Source organism: Phacochoerus africanus, chromosome 7 (genome assembly GCF_016906955.1).
Source record: "Phacochoerus africanus isolate WHEZ1 chromosome 7, ROS_Pafr_v1, whole genome shotgun sequence".
In the NCBI taxonomy this organism is placed as follows: domain Eukaryota; kingdom Metazoa; phylum Chordata; class Mammalia; order Artiodactyla; family Suidae; genus Phacochoerus; species Phacochoerus africanus.
In genome coordinates, this window is record NC_062550.1 from 30258395 (window position 1) to 30275246 (window position 16852).

Below are 16852 nucleotides of genomic sequence, written 5' to 3' on the forward strand. Positions count from 1 at the left end.
TCTGCTCTATCTGCCAGTAGTCCAACACTAACTATAGGAACTGGCTTCATCAACTAGTTGGGAAGCAATAGCCCCAGAGTCTTCTGGATCCTGACTCTACCAATCAGTGGGCCAATATTAGACTCAGGCCCCCTGTGGTTGTTCAGTCATCTGCCTCATGATCAGGCCAACAGGATCCATACAAGGCAGATCCTGGCAACCAACTGAGCTAGGTGCCAACAAAGCCCACCAGACTGCACATACAGTCAGTCCACCACAACAGAAGGCCCCATGCAGCCCTCTTAACAGGACACCCTAGAGAATATAGCTTGGGTGTCAAGAGGTGAGTGTGTTCCTAGGACACATAGATGTCTCACCTATAGAAGGCCATTTCTCTAAGACCAAGAAGAGTAACTAGCCTGCCACCTACACAGAAATAATATACAACATAGAAATAAATAGCAACTTAGATAAAATAAGATGACAGAGGAACATGTTTCAGACAAAGAAACAAGATAAAATTCCAGAAGAATTAAGTGAAGTGGAGATAGGAAATCTACCTGAGAAAGAGTTTGGAGTAATGGTCATAAAAGTGATCAAGAACTCTGGAGAATGAATGCACAGAGCAAGAAGTTACGAGTTTTTAACAGAGTTAGAAACTATAAATAACAACCAGAGATGAAGAATCTAACAACTGAAATTAAAAAAAAATATACTAGAAGGAGTCAACAGTAAACTAAATGATAAAAGGAACTGATCAGTGAGATGGAAGACAGATTAGTGGAAATGACTGCCATGAACAGAAAAAAGAATGAAAAGAAATTAGGATGTTTTAAGAGACTTCTGGGATAACACTGAGTGTGTACTAATACGCTCATTACAGGGATCCTAGAAGAAAAAGAAAGAGAAAAATGGGCTGAGGACATATTTAAAATATAGTAGTTAAAAACTTCCCTAACCTCAGAAAGGAAAGTCACCCAAGTCCAGGAAGCACAGAGTCTTATACAGGATGAACCCAAAAGGAACACACCATGACACATTGTAATTAAGATGATAAAAAGTAAAGGTAAAGGGAGAATATTAAAACCACAAAGATAAAAGCAACAAAAAACACACAAAGGAACTCTCATAAGGCTACTAGCTGATTTTTCAGGAGAAACTGCAGGCCAGAAGGGAGTGGCATGATATATTTAAAATGATGAGTGAGAATATTCTACCCAGTAAGGCCTTTGTTCAGATTTAATGTACAGAGCAAAAGGTTTACAGACAGGCAAAAGCTAAAAGAATTCAGCACCACCAAACTAGCTTTATATCAAATGTTAAAGAAAATTCTGTGGTTGAAAAAGAAAAGGCCACAACTAGAAACAAGAAAACCATGAAATGAAAAAGCTCACCAGTAAAAGCAAACATATGGTAAAAGCAGGAAATCATCCAGACACAAAGCTAGTAGGGAGGTTGAAATACAACAGTAGTAAAATCATCTACAACCACAGTAAGTAGTTAATACACACACACACAAAAAATAGATAGAAAATATATCAAAAACAGTAATCATGAATGGAGTAGAGCACAAATGCAGGGTTTTTAAATACATTTGAAATTAATCATATATAGATAGATAGGTAGATGGATAGATAGCTATATAAAAAAACTTCAAGGTAATCACAAACCAAAAATCTATAATATATATACATATGCAAAACAGAAAAAGGAATCCAAACATAACAGTAAAGACAGTCATTAAATTACAAGAGAAGAGAACAAAAGAAGGGAAGAAAAAAGCCTGCAGAAACAAACCCAAAACAAATGAACAAAATAGCAGTAACTACTTAAATATAGATGATTACTTTAAATATAAACAAACTAAATGCTCCAACCAAGACACAGAGTGGCTGAATGGATACAAAAACAAGACCCATATATATGCTATCTACAGCAGTCTCATTTCAGATATAGAGGCACACAGGCTGAAAGTAAGAGGATGTAAAAAAGTAATCCATGCAAATGGAAAACCAATAATGTTGGAGTAGCAATACTAATATAGACAAAATAGACCACTAAATAAATATTGTTACAAGAGACAAAGAAGGACACTCCATAATAATCAAGGGATCAATCCAAGAAGATATAACAATTACAAATATATATGCACCCAACATATGAATATTTAAATATATTAGGCAAATATGAATAGACAATAAAGGAGAAATCAACAGTAACACAAAAATAGCATGGGACTTTAAATACCACACTTGCATCAATGGATGGACCATCCAGGCAAAAATCAATGAGGAAACACTGGCCTTAAATGGCACATTAGCAGCTGGACTTAATAATAAACATAGTGAATTCCATTTAAAAGCAGCAGAATACACATTCTTTTCAAGTACACATGGAACATTCTTCCGGATAGATCACATGATGGACCACAAATCAAGTCTTCGGTAAATATAAGAAAATTGAAATCATGTCAAGCATCTTTCTAACCATAAAGCTAGGGACTAGAAATCAAATACAAGAACAAAACAAAAACAACAACAAAAAAAAACAAGCAAAACAAAAACACACAAAAATGGAGACTAAACAATACAGTAAAATGTACAAAACAACCAATGGGTCACTGAAGAAATCAAACAGAAAATTTAAAAATACATAGAGGCAAATGAAAATGAAAACATAAAGATCCAAAACCTATGGGATGCAGCAAAAGCCATTCTAAGTAGGAAGTTTATAGCAATAAAATCTTACCTTAGGAAACAAGTAAAACTTCAATAAGCCTAACCTTACACTTACAGAAACTAGAGAAAAAAGAACAATCAAAACCAAAAGTTAGTAGAAGGAAAGGAATTATAAAGACCATAGCAGAAATAAGAGACTTTAAAAAAAAAAAAAGAAAAGATTAATGAAACTAAAAGCTGGTTCTTTAAAAATATAAAACAAATTGATAAACCTTTAGCCAGATTCATCAAAAAAAAAAAAAAGGAAAGGGCCCAAATCAATAAAATCAGAAGTGAAAAAGGAGAAATTACAACCAACACCACAGAAATACAAAGGATCATAAGAGACAACTATAAAAAAACTACACGCCAATAAAATGAACAACCTAAAAGAAAAAGAAAAATTTTTGGAAAGGTACAATCACCCAAGTCTGAATCAGCAAGAAATATAAAATATGAACAAACCAATTCCCAGTAATGAAATTGAGTAAGTAATTTTAAAACTCCCAACAAACAAAAGTCTAGGAGCAGATAACTTCACAAGTGAATTCTACCACACATTTAGAAAAAGGTTAACACCTCTTCTTCTCAAAGTACTTTAACAAATTGAAGAGGACGAAATGGTTCTCAAACTCATTTTAGGAGGCCAGCATCATCCTGATACCAAAACCAAAGCTTCCACAAAAAAAGAAAATTACAGGCCAAAATCACTGATGAACATAGATGCAAAAATCCTCAAGAGAATATTAACAAACCATTCAAAAACACATTAAAAGGATCATACCTTCTGATCAAGTGGGATTTATTTCAGGGATGCAAGTTTGGTTCACAATCCACAAATCAGCCAATGTGATATACATTAACAAATGAATAAAAACGTGATCATCTCAATACATTTTAAAAAAGCTTTTGACAAAATTCAACATCCATTCATGATAAAAACTAGCCACAAAGTGGATATAGAAGAAATATACCATAATATAATAAAGGCTATATATGATAAGTCCACAGCTGACATCACACTCATTGGCAAAAAGCTGAAAGCATTTTCTCTAAATCAGGAACAAGACAAGGATACCCACTCTTGCCACTTTTCTTCAGCATAGTTTTGGAAGTCCTAGCCATAGGAACCAGAGGAGAAAAAGAAATAAAAGGAATTCAAATTAGAAAAGAAGAATGAAAAGGATCACTGCTTGTAGTTGACATGATATTATATGTTTAAAATTCTAAAGATGCCACCAAAAAACTACTAGAGGTCATCAATGAATTCAGTAAAATTACAGGATACAAAATTAATATACAGAACTATGGTGCAGTTCTATACACTAACAATGAAATATCAGAAAGAGGAATTCAAAAGAGACAAAAAAAAATAAAAAAAATAAAAATTAAAATAAAGGAGTTCCCGTCGTGGCGCAGTGGTTAACGAATCTGACTAGGAACAATGAGGTTGCGGGTTCGATCCCTGGCCTTGCTCAGTGGGTTAACGATCCTGCATTGCCATGAGCTGTGGTGTAGGTTGCAGACGTGGCTCAGATCCCGCGTTGCTGTGGCTCTGGCGTAGGCTGGTGGCTACAGCTCCGATTCGACCCCTAGCCTGGGAACCTCCATATGCCGCGGGAGCAGCCCAAGAAATAGCAAAAAAGACAAAAAATAAATAAATAAATGAATAAATAATTTTTAAAAATAAATAAAAAAATAAAAGAAAGAGGAATTAAGAAAACAATCCCATTCACTGATGCATTAAAAAGAATAAATGTAGAAATAAACCTACCTAAGGAAGTAAAAGACCTATATGTGGAAAACTATAAGACACTGATGAAATATACTGAAAACACAAACAGATGGAAAGATATACCATATTCCTGGATTGGAAGAATTAATATTGTTAAAATGAATGTATGACCCAAGGCAATCTACAGATTCAATGCATTCCCTGTCAAAATACCAATGGCATCTTTTACAGAACCAAACTGAAAAATTCTAAAACCTGTATGAAAACACAAAAGGCCCTGAATAGCCAAAACAATCTGGAGCAACAAGAATAGAACTGGAGGTATCACATTCTCTAACTTCAGATTATACTACAAAGCTATAGTCATTAAAAGAGTACGGTCCTGGCACAAAAACAGACATATCAATCAATGCAACAGAATAGAGAACTCAGAAATAAACCCATGCACTTATGTTCAAGCAATCTATGATAAAGGAGGCCAGTGTACACAATGAGGGAAAAATAGTCCCTTCAATGAGTGGATGGGAAAACTGGACAGCTACAAGCAAAAGAATGGAATTAGATCATTTTCTCACACCATTAGTAAAAATAAGGATTAAAGACTAAATTTAGGACCTGAAACCAGAAAACTCCAAGAAGAAAATATAGGCAGAATGCTCTTTGACATAAATGATAGCCATATATTTATCTTCCAAGGCAAAGGAAACAAAAGCAAAAATAAAAAATGAGACCTGATTAAATTTAAAAATTTTGTATACCAAAGGAAATCATCAACAAAAGACAACCTACTGAATTGGCAAAAAAAAATTTGCAAATAATATGACAGATAAGGACCAAAATATATAAACAGCTCATACAACTTGAGCAAAAGAACTGAATAGACATTTTCCCAAATAGGACATATAGATGGCCAACAGACATATGAAAAGATGCTCAACATCACTAATTATCAGGCAAAGGCAAACCAAAACCACAATGGCCATCATATAAAAGATCACAAATAACAAATGTTGGCAGGGATGTGGAGAAAAGGCAAGGCTGCACACTGTTGGTGGGAATGTAAATTGCTGAAGCCACTATGGAAAACAGGATGAAAGTTCCTCAAAAAACTAAAAATAGAACTACCATATAGTCCAGCACTCCTGGGTATATCACCAAAGAAGAAAAAAACACTAATTTGAAAATGTCAAATTCTCAATGTTCATATCAGCATTATTTATAATAGCCAAGATATGAAGCACCTAAGTGTCTATTAACAAATAAATGAATAAAGAAGATGTGGGAGGCAGGTAGATATAGATATATACATATACATGTGTATGTATGTATGTATGTGTGTGGATATATATATATATGTATACAATAGAATACAATTCAGCCATAAAAAAGAATGAAATTTTTCCATTTGCAATAACATGGATGGACATGGAGGGTATTATGCTTAGTGAAGTAAGTTAGATAGAGAAAGACAAATAATGTGTGTTATGAAAATAAACAAATGAATATAACAAAATCAAAACAGACGCATTGATATAGAGAACAAACTAGTGATTAACAGTGGGGAGAGGAAAAATGGGGAGGGGAAAAATAGGTACAAACTATTAGGTATAAAATAAGCCACAAGGAGGTACTTACTGTACAGCACAGGGAACACAGCCAACATTTTATAATACCTTTAAATTAATTCAATCTATAAAAAATTTGAATTACTATGTTGTATACCTGAAACTAATATAATATTGGAAATCAACTATACCTCAGTAGAAAGAAATACCTTAAACAACTTTATTAGTATTACCACTTTGGAAAACCATTTCACATAATCTGGGGAAGACAGAAGATAATACGCACGCCTGTGATCCAGAATTTTGCTCCTTGGAATGTGTTCTTAAGAAACCCTTGCACAAGTGCACCGGGGAAGAAGTACAAGAATATTCATACGAGCACAGTTCATAAGGACAAGAAAATAGAAAATCAAATGTTCACGTATAAAAGGATAAATACGTAAAGCTTGGTGACTTCATATAAAAGAAATAGGGAGCAACAGTAAAAAAAAAAATTAATAAATTACAGCTATAGGTCATCAAGTGTAATGAATGTCAAAAATATATCTTTGGTCAAAATAGCATATTACAGAAAGACACTGTATAATACTATTACGTAAATTCAATAACAAAATTAAGCAGCATGCCATTTAGATGTATATAAATACATGGTAAAATTACAAATCAAAGCAAATAAATTACAATCATAAAATTTAGAATAGTGATTATCTTGCGTTAGGAGGCAAAGGAATGAAATTAGAGTGGCAGACACCGTGTCAAGAGAATTAGAAATGTTCCATATCTCAATTGGGCAGTGAGCACACTAATGTTAATTTTATGAATATGTCCTAAAACACACATGTACATTACACTTATTAAGTGTACAATAGTTTAAACAAAAGGGGCATTTTGCATGGAAAATATAAAGGGAAGAAAGAAAGAAAAAGGAGGAGGAGGGAAGGAAGGAAAGAGGGAGAGGTGGAGAAATCTTTCCTAAACTCTTCCTTTGAAATATCCTTGGCAGGGTAGAAATGGATCAGCAAAACAACACAGAACTGTCTTCTATAATGTATTGGGTTTGGCACATTAAATAGGTTTTCTGAGACAATGTATAATCTCTTATGTTCATGAAAGTTTTTTTGGAAAAAAAGTAAGAAAAGATCCTAGATTTGGAATTAGCATAGAACATAACACAACTTAAAAGTTCTTAAAAGTAGCTTTAAAAAATTGTATTCAATATTCACTGTGGAGCAGCCTTCATGAATGATTCTTCCAGACACCCCATCACATAACTTTGGAGATGAGAAAGCATCTTTATCACGAACACTTGCTTTGCCAGATGACACCCACAATTACTATGAATTTCTCCTAGTTCTCTCAATTTTTCTTTTACAGGCTGGGAAGGTGCACTGGGGTGACCAGCCCCATCAATGGGGAGAGTATAGATGGTGTGTCTCCACTTATTAAGCCCAACACAGGGGGCCTGGCCCCAGAGGTTTGCAACTTTTTGAAAGGTGAGTATTTAAAACTGCTACAAAGCAGTTAGGCTCACCATTGTGAATTTGGACGCATGTACACACACACACGCGCACACACACACTGTAGGGAAGAAACAGGATTGTGAAATATGAAGGACCTCTTCATAAACTTTATATTTTGAAAGACGACTCTTTTTGGTTTTAAACACAGCAGGAAAAGACATTGTCTTAACAGGCATCAATCCCTCACATCTTTTTCCCCATCCTGGTGTTCATGTCCCATGTCATGCAAATTAAATGCACATGTGTAACTATTTTAAGCGTTAAAAAATTCAAGGCAGTCTTAATTCTCTCTTCACCCAAAAATAAAACAAGAAAGTAAGTTGCTAGTCTCTGAACTTTACAGAGGAACGAGAACTGAATTATAAAATCACATTTCAAAGAAAAATCTAATTTGACTTCTCAGGTTATGAATACTTGATTATGGTAGGGACAGTCCAGAAATAGCCCATTTAATTTATTTGGAAAAGGTATTAATTCATTATACTGAGTCTTATGCTTAGCAGAGAGAATAGAAAGGGCATAATTTTGAGCTGTCAAGCTTAACATGAATATAAAAAACAACTACCATCACCCAGTTCTATGGCAGAATTGAGCCTGCTAAATATCACACCAGGGTAGAATCCCAATTGTGGCCAAAGAGGTACTCTGGCAGGAAGAAATATGATTTCCAAAAAGCACCAAAAGGAAATTTACATGTATACATATTAAGATATGTATCATTAAAGATGCTTTCATTACAGGATGACTGCAGTTTGAAACTCATCTCTAATACATGTCAACTCAACACTATCTTAAAAAAGGAAATGATAGGGAAAAGGCAAAGTCACAATTCCATACTTTTTGAAGAAGTGTGAACAGCCCTGGAAACAATTCATCATTCGTTCCCTATCGACACCATATTCAAATAATTTTCTCTGCATTTTTACCTAAAGGGAATTCCATGATGGACCCATATCTAGGAAGTTAACAGACCAGTGAAGACAGAATACAATACTCTGTGTTAAAAGGACTATTGAGCTGAGAGCTGAAAAGGAAAGCAGAAGGGCTTACCTTTATGATGGTTTACACTGGATACGACTTTCCCCCACAAGGTTACAATAAAGATTATTATTAGCAGTTTTCCTTTTGTTGCTTTCTGTAAGTATCTCTTACTCATCCTGAAAATAAAGAAATAATAAAAATCCTAAGTATGCGAAACCATTGCTTTTCCATTGTAATTAAGTTACATTTAAAGCTTTCCATGATATGTTAACACCTAAACACTGCAGTTTTTATATTTCAGATGTTGTTTGCTGTGTATAAATTACAAACAGAAAAAAAATTGAAGTTTTCCAAACAAAATACCTTGATATAATGCAAAAGATAAGACAGGCCCTACCTCAGTCAGTCTTGATTTGCTGAACAATAGCCTCAATCAACTGGGAAACATTACCATTTTTCTCTCCACAGAACTATACAAGTCAACTGATTCACAAAATCCAAGACACGGTTGTTGAATAATCTTTAAATAAGAGATTTATTTTACTTAAAAATAAATTCCTTCTTCAAGGCCAAGTCAAATGGTCAAAGTAAACAGTTTAGATAAAGTGTGTTTTATGAATTTCTGCACCAAATAAAGTCACTTCAAATCTGTTACTCCTAATGTGTTTTTTAAAAGGGAGCTTACTGTACAAAACTACTACTGTATGCACATAGATGCACATAGAAGAAAAATGGAGAAAGTGGAATAAAAAATATCAAATTAATGTTTTCAAGTTAAAAGTACAAAACTCAGAAAGCAAAGTGATATTATAAAATAACAACAGCTACCTATAGTAAGTTTAGCACCCACATTCTGTAGCACCTCATACAACATAATTTCAGTTGTTCTTGAGGACAAATTGAGGATATTGGTGTGTCTATCCCCGTTTTGTAGATGATGAAATTTCCCTGAGGACATGTTTAATGATAGAGTAAAAAGTCAAACCCCAAATTGTCTAAATCTAAAATCTTTACATTCGGATCTGGTGTTGCTATGGCTGTGGTGAAGGACAGTGGCTACAGCTCCAATTTGACCCCTAGCCTGGGAACTTCCATATGCTATAGGTATAGCCCTAAAAAGCAAAATAAAATAAAATAAAATTTTAAAAAATAAAATATTTACATTATCCTCTACATAGCTAAGGGGTAAGCAGAATTTATATAAAATATATTTTATCTTCATTTACTTATGAGGGAGATAAAATATATATCTATCACCCTGTGCCTTCTCAGATTCAGATCCTATATGGAACTCCATTCTTGTCTGACCTATATTCTTGCCCTTTTTCTCGTACAAGTTCTTAAGGTCTCTTCCTGACCGAGCCTAAGTCCTCTTCCTCTTAAAGTCTCTAAACTATCTTTTTTCTTCACTTTCAAAACATTTCATTTCCAAAAATATGACTCAGTGGTGGCAATGATGGCTGTATGTAATTCTGAAGAGGAGTCATTCGTATCAATAAATGCCTAAAAAAATAAATTGATTCATAATGTATATTTAATAGAGATATACATGCTAATACTTCCTGGACTGGGAAAGTTAGGTGCAGTGATTCAGATGCTAAGGAGACTGTGCTGCATAATTAAAAACACAGACTCACTCCTGAGTCAGACTGTTTGGATTTGAGTCCTGGTTCTACTGGCTTCTAATTGTGTGATCTTGTGGGAGTTTTTGGATCACTTGCCTCAATTTCTTCTTCTCTAATATGGGATAATTATATGAAAGACCTGGCCCAAGGACTGGCACATATAAGGCCTAATGACTATGAGATTGGAAAGTGTTCCGTCATCTGGATGTTTTGCTGTTCCTTAAGTGCACAAGAGGTCTGCCCCACGCATGATATGATTGAAGGGAATTGGCCCGAACAGCTGCAAGTCCTCCATGGATCTCAGCCTCAGGGACAAATCAAGATAACGTACAAGAAGTGTTTGACCTTTCAGATTAGATTGCTTGATTTAAAATCTGGCTTCTTGCCAACTGTCTGTATGACTTTGGATAAATTACTTAACGAGGGGTATTTCTGTTATAATTTAAATGAGGATAATAATATCTACCTCACAGTGTTGTTGGTATTAAAACTAAAGGAGGCAGTTCATGGAAAGAATTTAACACTATACATAGAAAATAAGAAATGTTCAATAAATGTTAACCATTATCATGGTCATTACTTGGTTAGACCAGCATTCCCTAATCTGTGCATTCTAAGAGGCATCAGTTCCATGGTATGTCAATACCATACTAGTGAAAAACAAAGGGCACAAATGGTTGTACAATTCTGGGTTCAACAAATCTAACCAGATTTATTTTCCAGAAACCTTTCTTCACAGTGTACTACAGGATTCTAATATCATCAGGAAGCCTCTTAGAAAAATAATCTGGTTTAGTAGTTACTCTCAGTAAACCAAATGTGCATTTAAAATCTTCCATTCTACTGCCTCTGTGATTTTTTTTTTTTTTTGGCACTCTTACTACTAGTTTCGTTGTGAGATTCTACTTTTTTTACATTTTTGCAGCCATTCTGCCCCCTCTTCTATATCCAATTCCTGCAACTGTATTGTACTGCATATCATTTAACAGAATGAACAGTTTAGCAAAATTCATCTGACAAGAAGAGCTGCTTAGCATAATTCTTGATAATAGCTTTCCCATAGCAAATGGCCTCTGCTACAAGGTCAATGACCCATTGTATTTTCCATACCATTGTGCACCCGCCAAATGGGATGACAGAACTGACGGCTGGTCAAACTGATAACTGGACATATGGAAACAGAAACACCCACAAAGTCACCAGGCTGTCAAACTAAAAGAGGAAGGAGAATGCAGGTCAATATTTGGAAGTCTGTAAAGACCCCTCCCTGCCTTCTCCCTCTCCTCCATCCCGACCCTCAGTCCAGTCAACTACCGCAAACTGGCAATACTGCTTCCTGACTCTCTCTTAATTGTACACACTTATTTCCATCCCCAATGCAATACTGCAGTTCAGTCCACAACAACACACAGTCTCCTAACTGGAATTCCTGCAGCCAATATTGCCATCCTCTGGAATAGGAGGGAGGGTCTGTGTCTTCCTTTTTCATGACTATTATTTGCACTATCTAGTACTTAGTAAGTGCCTGATAAATACTATTGACTTAGTGTAATGCATTCTCTATGCTGTATCCAAACATGTTACAACTACACTATGGTCATCCTATGACCGTGAGACACCCTCCATAGATTAAAATGTTCACACCATTCCCTTCTATGTTCACGGGAAGAAAAAAGGCCATAACCATTAGCAGGGTAAAAAAAAAAAAAAAATCTGTATCAGTATCAGGGTTAAAAAAAAAACAAACAACTTTATTCTTTATATCTCTGATCTCATTTTATGCCACTCCTCCCCATCTCTCCCCCCACCTGCATTCATGGTTAATATTTTAAATCTACCAAATATCCTCCATGACTCCCAGCTAAACCTCACCTCCATATCACATGAAATGTATCAGTCACCCACCCTCTGACCATTCACTCTTCAAAATGCTAACTTCTATTCATTGGGTCAGGGTCCAGGCTAGAATTCCTCCTGTGGGATCTAATCAAGACCACATTAAGCATCTTACTTTACACACACCAGGCACTCGCCACATTGCATTTTAATTTACAACCGACTTATCTCCAGCCTTCACTTGCATATAAGATTCCTAAAGATAGGGACTGTGCACCATGCACCATACATTTGGAAATACCTAGGGCTTGGCACAGGTTCAGCTTAATAATGATAAATGAGTATTTGTTGAATACCGGTCATTTCACATCACAGAGCAAAATACATTGTGTAGTTGCCAACATGGAGGAAGTAAGTATGCCTCATACTTTTTTTTTTTTTCATTTTACAGCTGCAACTGAGGCACATTGGAGTTCCTAGGCCATGAATTGAATTGGAGTTGCAGCTGCAGGACCCTCATCTGCAACCTACAATGCAGCTTGAAGCAATGCCTTAACCTGATGAGTGAGGCCAGGGATCAAACCTGCATCCTCACAGGAACAGTGTTGGGTCCTTAACCCATTAAGCCACAACAGAAACTCTACATCGCACTACCTTAGGATGAAATTAGGAAAGGACACACAGGAAGAAGAAAATGACAAAGGAGTAGGAGAGGGGAAGACAAAAAAGGGCAAAGTGGACAAGAAGGAAAACAGAAGGGAAAAAAACCAATCAGTCATATATTTTATTCTATCTGCTTTTTAAATAACAACTAAGTTTCAGCAAACTGAAGGGTAATGGAGTGATGAAGGACAAAGGGGAAACCCAAAGAAGAAAATCCAAAGGAAAAAAGGTGAATAGTACACCTCTTCTTAATTTTGTATGAGAGCAGAGAAGGAGGGGGCCTTCACTCCTCATTCCATGTGCTCACCACCAGGTCTCAGTTTAAAAATCTCCACCCATCAATGACCAAATGCACCTTCAGAACTGTCACATTTATCTATAAAAAAGAGCAAAATTTAGGTGTTTTATAACAGCAAAAGCTGAGGGAAGAAGAAACTGGAAAGTGAAGGATAAATTCACAGGGAGACTGAAACCTTGAAATTGCTCCCCAAGCAGCAGCAGCTGGCAAGGAGTACAAGGGAAACAGGATAATTGAGAAATGGTAACCTTGGCAGAGAAGGATGTTGAAGTGAAATGTTGTCAAAGTAGAGGACTGACAATTAAACCTCCAGACTTTCTTCCACACTTCTCCATATTATAGGTTTCCATTATATTCTCTGAGATGTAGATGTTTGAATGGTGTAAAAATCCTTGACCTCCCCACCAATGTTAAAACTGCATTTACTTGTAAATAAACAAGAACTGAAAAACTGTTATGCTGCTAGAAAAATCACTTCCCTGTCAAAAACAGAAGGTAAATGGAACTGACCTAAAGAATAAATGGTAAAAGGAAGAAAGGGTGGGAAATGCTTATATAAAAGGAGACAAAAGTTGGGGCACAGAATCCAATCACCTAGCCTTGCCCTGAGCTTAAGGCACCTCTGTGGAAATATAGGTCATATAAGGCTATATATACAAAAGTGTTTTTAGGATATTTTTCTATATTGATCTAATATTCATGCCAACCTAGTATTAATGCATTACAAAGGCATGAACTTTAACAGCTGAATCTAGTACAGGAATTTAACCCTGAGGTAGGATGCACCAGCCGATAAGGCAAGTTCCTTTTCTCCCGAGAGGGACCAGAATGATCCTTATAAAAAGTAAATCAGATAGTACTGCACCCACTCCTTGCTGAAAACCCCAGAATTTGCCTACCTGATACTGTAATTTTGGTGGTTACAGAATCCCAGCAGTGCTTTTGCTTTATGCTTAGTAATGTACAGCCAAAGTGCAGACTTTACACAAATGCCTTTGCCACCCACAGACCATAATGATAGGAAATAGAAATGTATTATCATTTAAATGATTTTTCCAGAAACATACAATATTCTAAGGCTCCAAGCACTAATACCAAAAACAGACAAAAATGCTACAGGCACACAAAAGCAATCATTTATGAAAGATACCTGAAATGTCAAGGGCTAACACTGCTGTGCATCTGTTATTACAACTGAAGCACTTACCCTCCTTTTCTATCTATAAAATGGGAATTCCATTTATTTCCTCAAACAGAAATTGTCATTATAAAAAACAAGAAATCGTGAGACAGTTTGAACTTAAAAGAAAAATACACAATAAATCAGCAGTGTTACTATTTCTTTAAAGATCCTTCTTTCAGACCATGGGCTGGCAAGTCAGAACTACCTACCCAAATGTGATCCTGGCTCTGGCACATAATAGTTAAATGCATTTGTCGGGTTTATTTAACAACTTGGAGTCTCAGTGCCCAGATATGGAATGCATGAATGCTATTACATACTGGTAGGACTGCTGTAAGGAATAAATATAAGGTATATAAAGCATCTAATGCAAAGCCAGAATAAAGGAGACATTCAAACTGCAGTGATTATTATATATTATTAATAATATTTGGAACATAGCCTCGTGGCTAGGAATTAATGGGAAATAAAAAGTCTTTGAGCAACAAATAAAAGAGCTTATATGTTTTAATCATAGGTTAAAAATGAACCTGCTTTTAGGAATTTATCCTAAGTCTGTAGAATTAAAGGTAACACTTTAAAACAGGCTAAAAATGGAAGCAGGGCCAATGAACAGAGTCCTCTGACGGCTTTGCCAAATGAATATTGATACTAGGATATCGGATAACAGACATCACATCTATAAGTGTACAGAATTCTAGGATCATTACGTACAAGGGCAAATACTCCTCAAATGCCTCCAGAGATACCTAAAGTACAGCAGCCTGATTAAAGTTATTAACATCATTATGTATGTTTATAGTTTATACTTTTAAATGTATTGGCACCTATGAGAAATTAATCTATGACAAAGGAGACATGAATATACAATGGAGAAAAGACAGTCTCCTCAATAAGAGGTGCTGGGAAAACTGGACATCTACATGTAAAAGAGTGAAATTAGAACAGTTTCTCACACCACACCCCATGTAAAAATAAACTCAAAATGGATTAAAAACCTAAATGTAAGACCTGAAACAGTAAAATTCCCAGAAGGAAACATATGTAGAACAATCTACATAAAGCACAGCAGCATTTTTTTTTTTTGGACTTATCTCCTGAGGCAAATGAAATAAAGGTAAAAATAAACAAATAGGACCTAAATAAACTTAAAAGCTTTTGCAGAGCAAAGAAAACCATCAACAAAATGAAAATACAATCTACAGAGTGGGAGAAAATATTTGCAAATGACATGATGGCTAATGGGTTAATACCTAAAGTATATGATTAGTTCATACCACTCAATATCAAAATGACAACAACAACAAAACAAAATTTAAAAAAATAGGCAGAAGACCTGAACAGATATTTTTCCAAGGAAGACATACAGATGGCTAATAGGCACATTAAAGAATGCTCAACATTGCTAATTATTAGAGAGATGAAAATCAAAACAAAAATATTACCTCATACTTGTCAGAATGGCTATCATCAAAAATCTACAAATAAAAAATGTTGGGAAGGATGTGGAGAAAAGGGAACCCTTGTACACTGTTGGTGGGAATGTAAGCCCATTCCACTGGTGCAGCCACTATGGAAAACAGTACAGAGGTTCCTCAAAAATCTAAAATAGAACTACCATACGATCTAGCAGTTCACTTTTGGGTATGTGTCTGGAAAATAGGAAAACACTAATTGAATGGATATAGGCACCCCAATGTTAATAGCAGCCCTATTTACAAGAGCTAAGAAATGGAAGCAATTTAAATGCCCATCAACAGATGAATTAATAGAGAAGTGTATATTAAAATGGAATATTACTCAGCCATAAAAAAGAATGAAATTCTGCCATTTGGATCAACACGAAAGGACCTACAGAATATTATGCTTAGAGAAATAAGTCAGACAAAGACATACAATATGATGTCATTTATATGCGGAATCTAAAAATGAAAACAAACAAATGTACAAAGCAAAATAGACTCACAGATACAGGCAGGAAACAAATCAATGGTTACCTGTGGGGAGAAAGAAGGGGAAACACACTATGAATATGGGATTAAAAGAAACAAGGTACGATGTGAAAAACTGATGAGCAACAAGGATATACTGCACAGCACAGGTCATTATAGCCATTGTCTCAATAACAACTCTTCATAGACTTTAATCTGTAACAATACATAGAATCACTAAGTGGTACACCTGAAACTAATCTAATATTGTAAAACAACCATACCTCAATTTTTTTAATTTTAAAAAATAAGTACTGGCTAAAATGTACTGGCTCATTCAATATATCACTGACTCCTCATGATAACTCTTTGAACTAAGCTCTGCATGTATTAACATTCCCAGATTACATATAGAATCTGAAAGAGTAATTTGAAGATAAATTGTGGATGGTAGAGGAGGGTCTTAAAAGCCATATTCTGCCCACTGGCTCAGTCCTCACTGCAAAGGTGGTTAAACAATGCTCCAAATACTCTGTAATGGGCCCCTCAAAGTGCATTTTAGACTAAAAAAAAGCTAAACAGAAGTTCTAGCTCTCAGTTATCTAGAAAATCCAAAGAAGATCACCACATTGCCATGACACTGGATAAAGGAAATACGAATGCTTAATGTGCTCTACGGGCTATAAAACTGATCAGTCTTTAAATGGTGCACCCTTGATTATTTACACACACTGCATGGTATGGTGAAAGTTGAGTTAAAACTTTCAGAGCTGTGTCCAGTGTGTACCAGGCAGCAGTCTACAGAGATTAGACCTAATG

At 35.3% G+C, this 16852-nt stretch overlaps 1 protein-coding gene across 1 annotated transcript in view; it reads right to left on the reverse strand.

The window, feature by feature from the left end:
• TAFA2 (TAFA chemokine like family member 2) overlaps window positions 1–16852 on the reverse strand; it is a 502164-nt gene that overhangs the window by 152388 nt on the left and 332924 nt on the right. The window contains exon 2 of the mRNA XM_047787095.1: window positions 8567–8673. Within this exon, the coding sequence (XP_047643051.1) occupies window positions 8567–8672 (106 nt within the window). The 5' untranslated portion in view covers window position 8673. The remainder of the gene's footprint in view (window positions 1–8566; window positions 8674–16852) is intronic.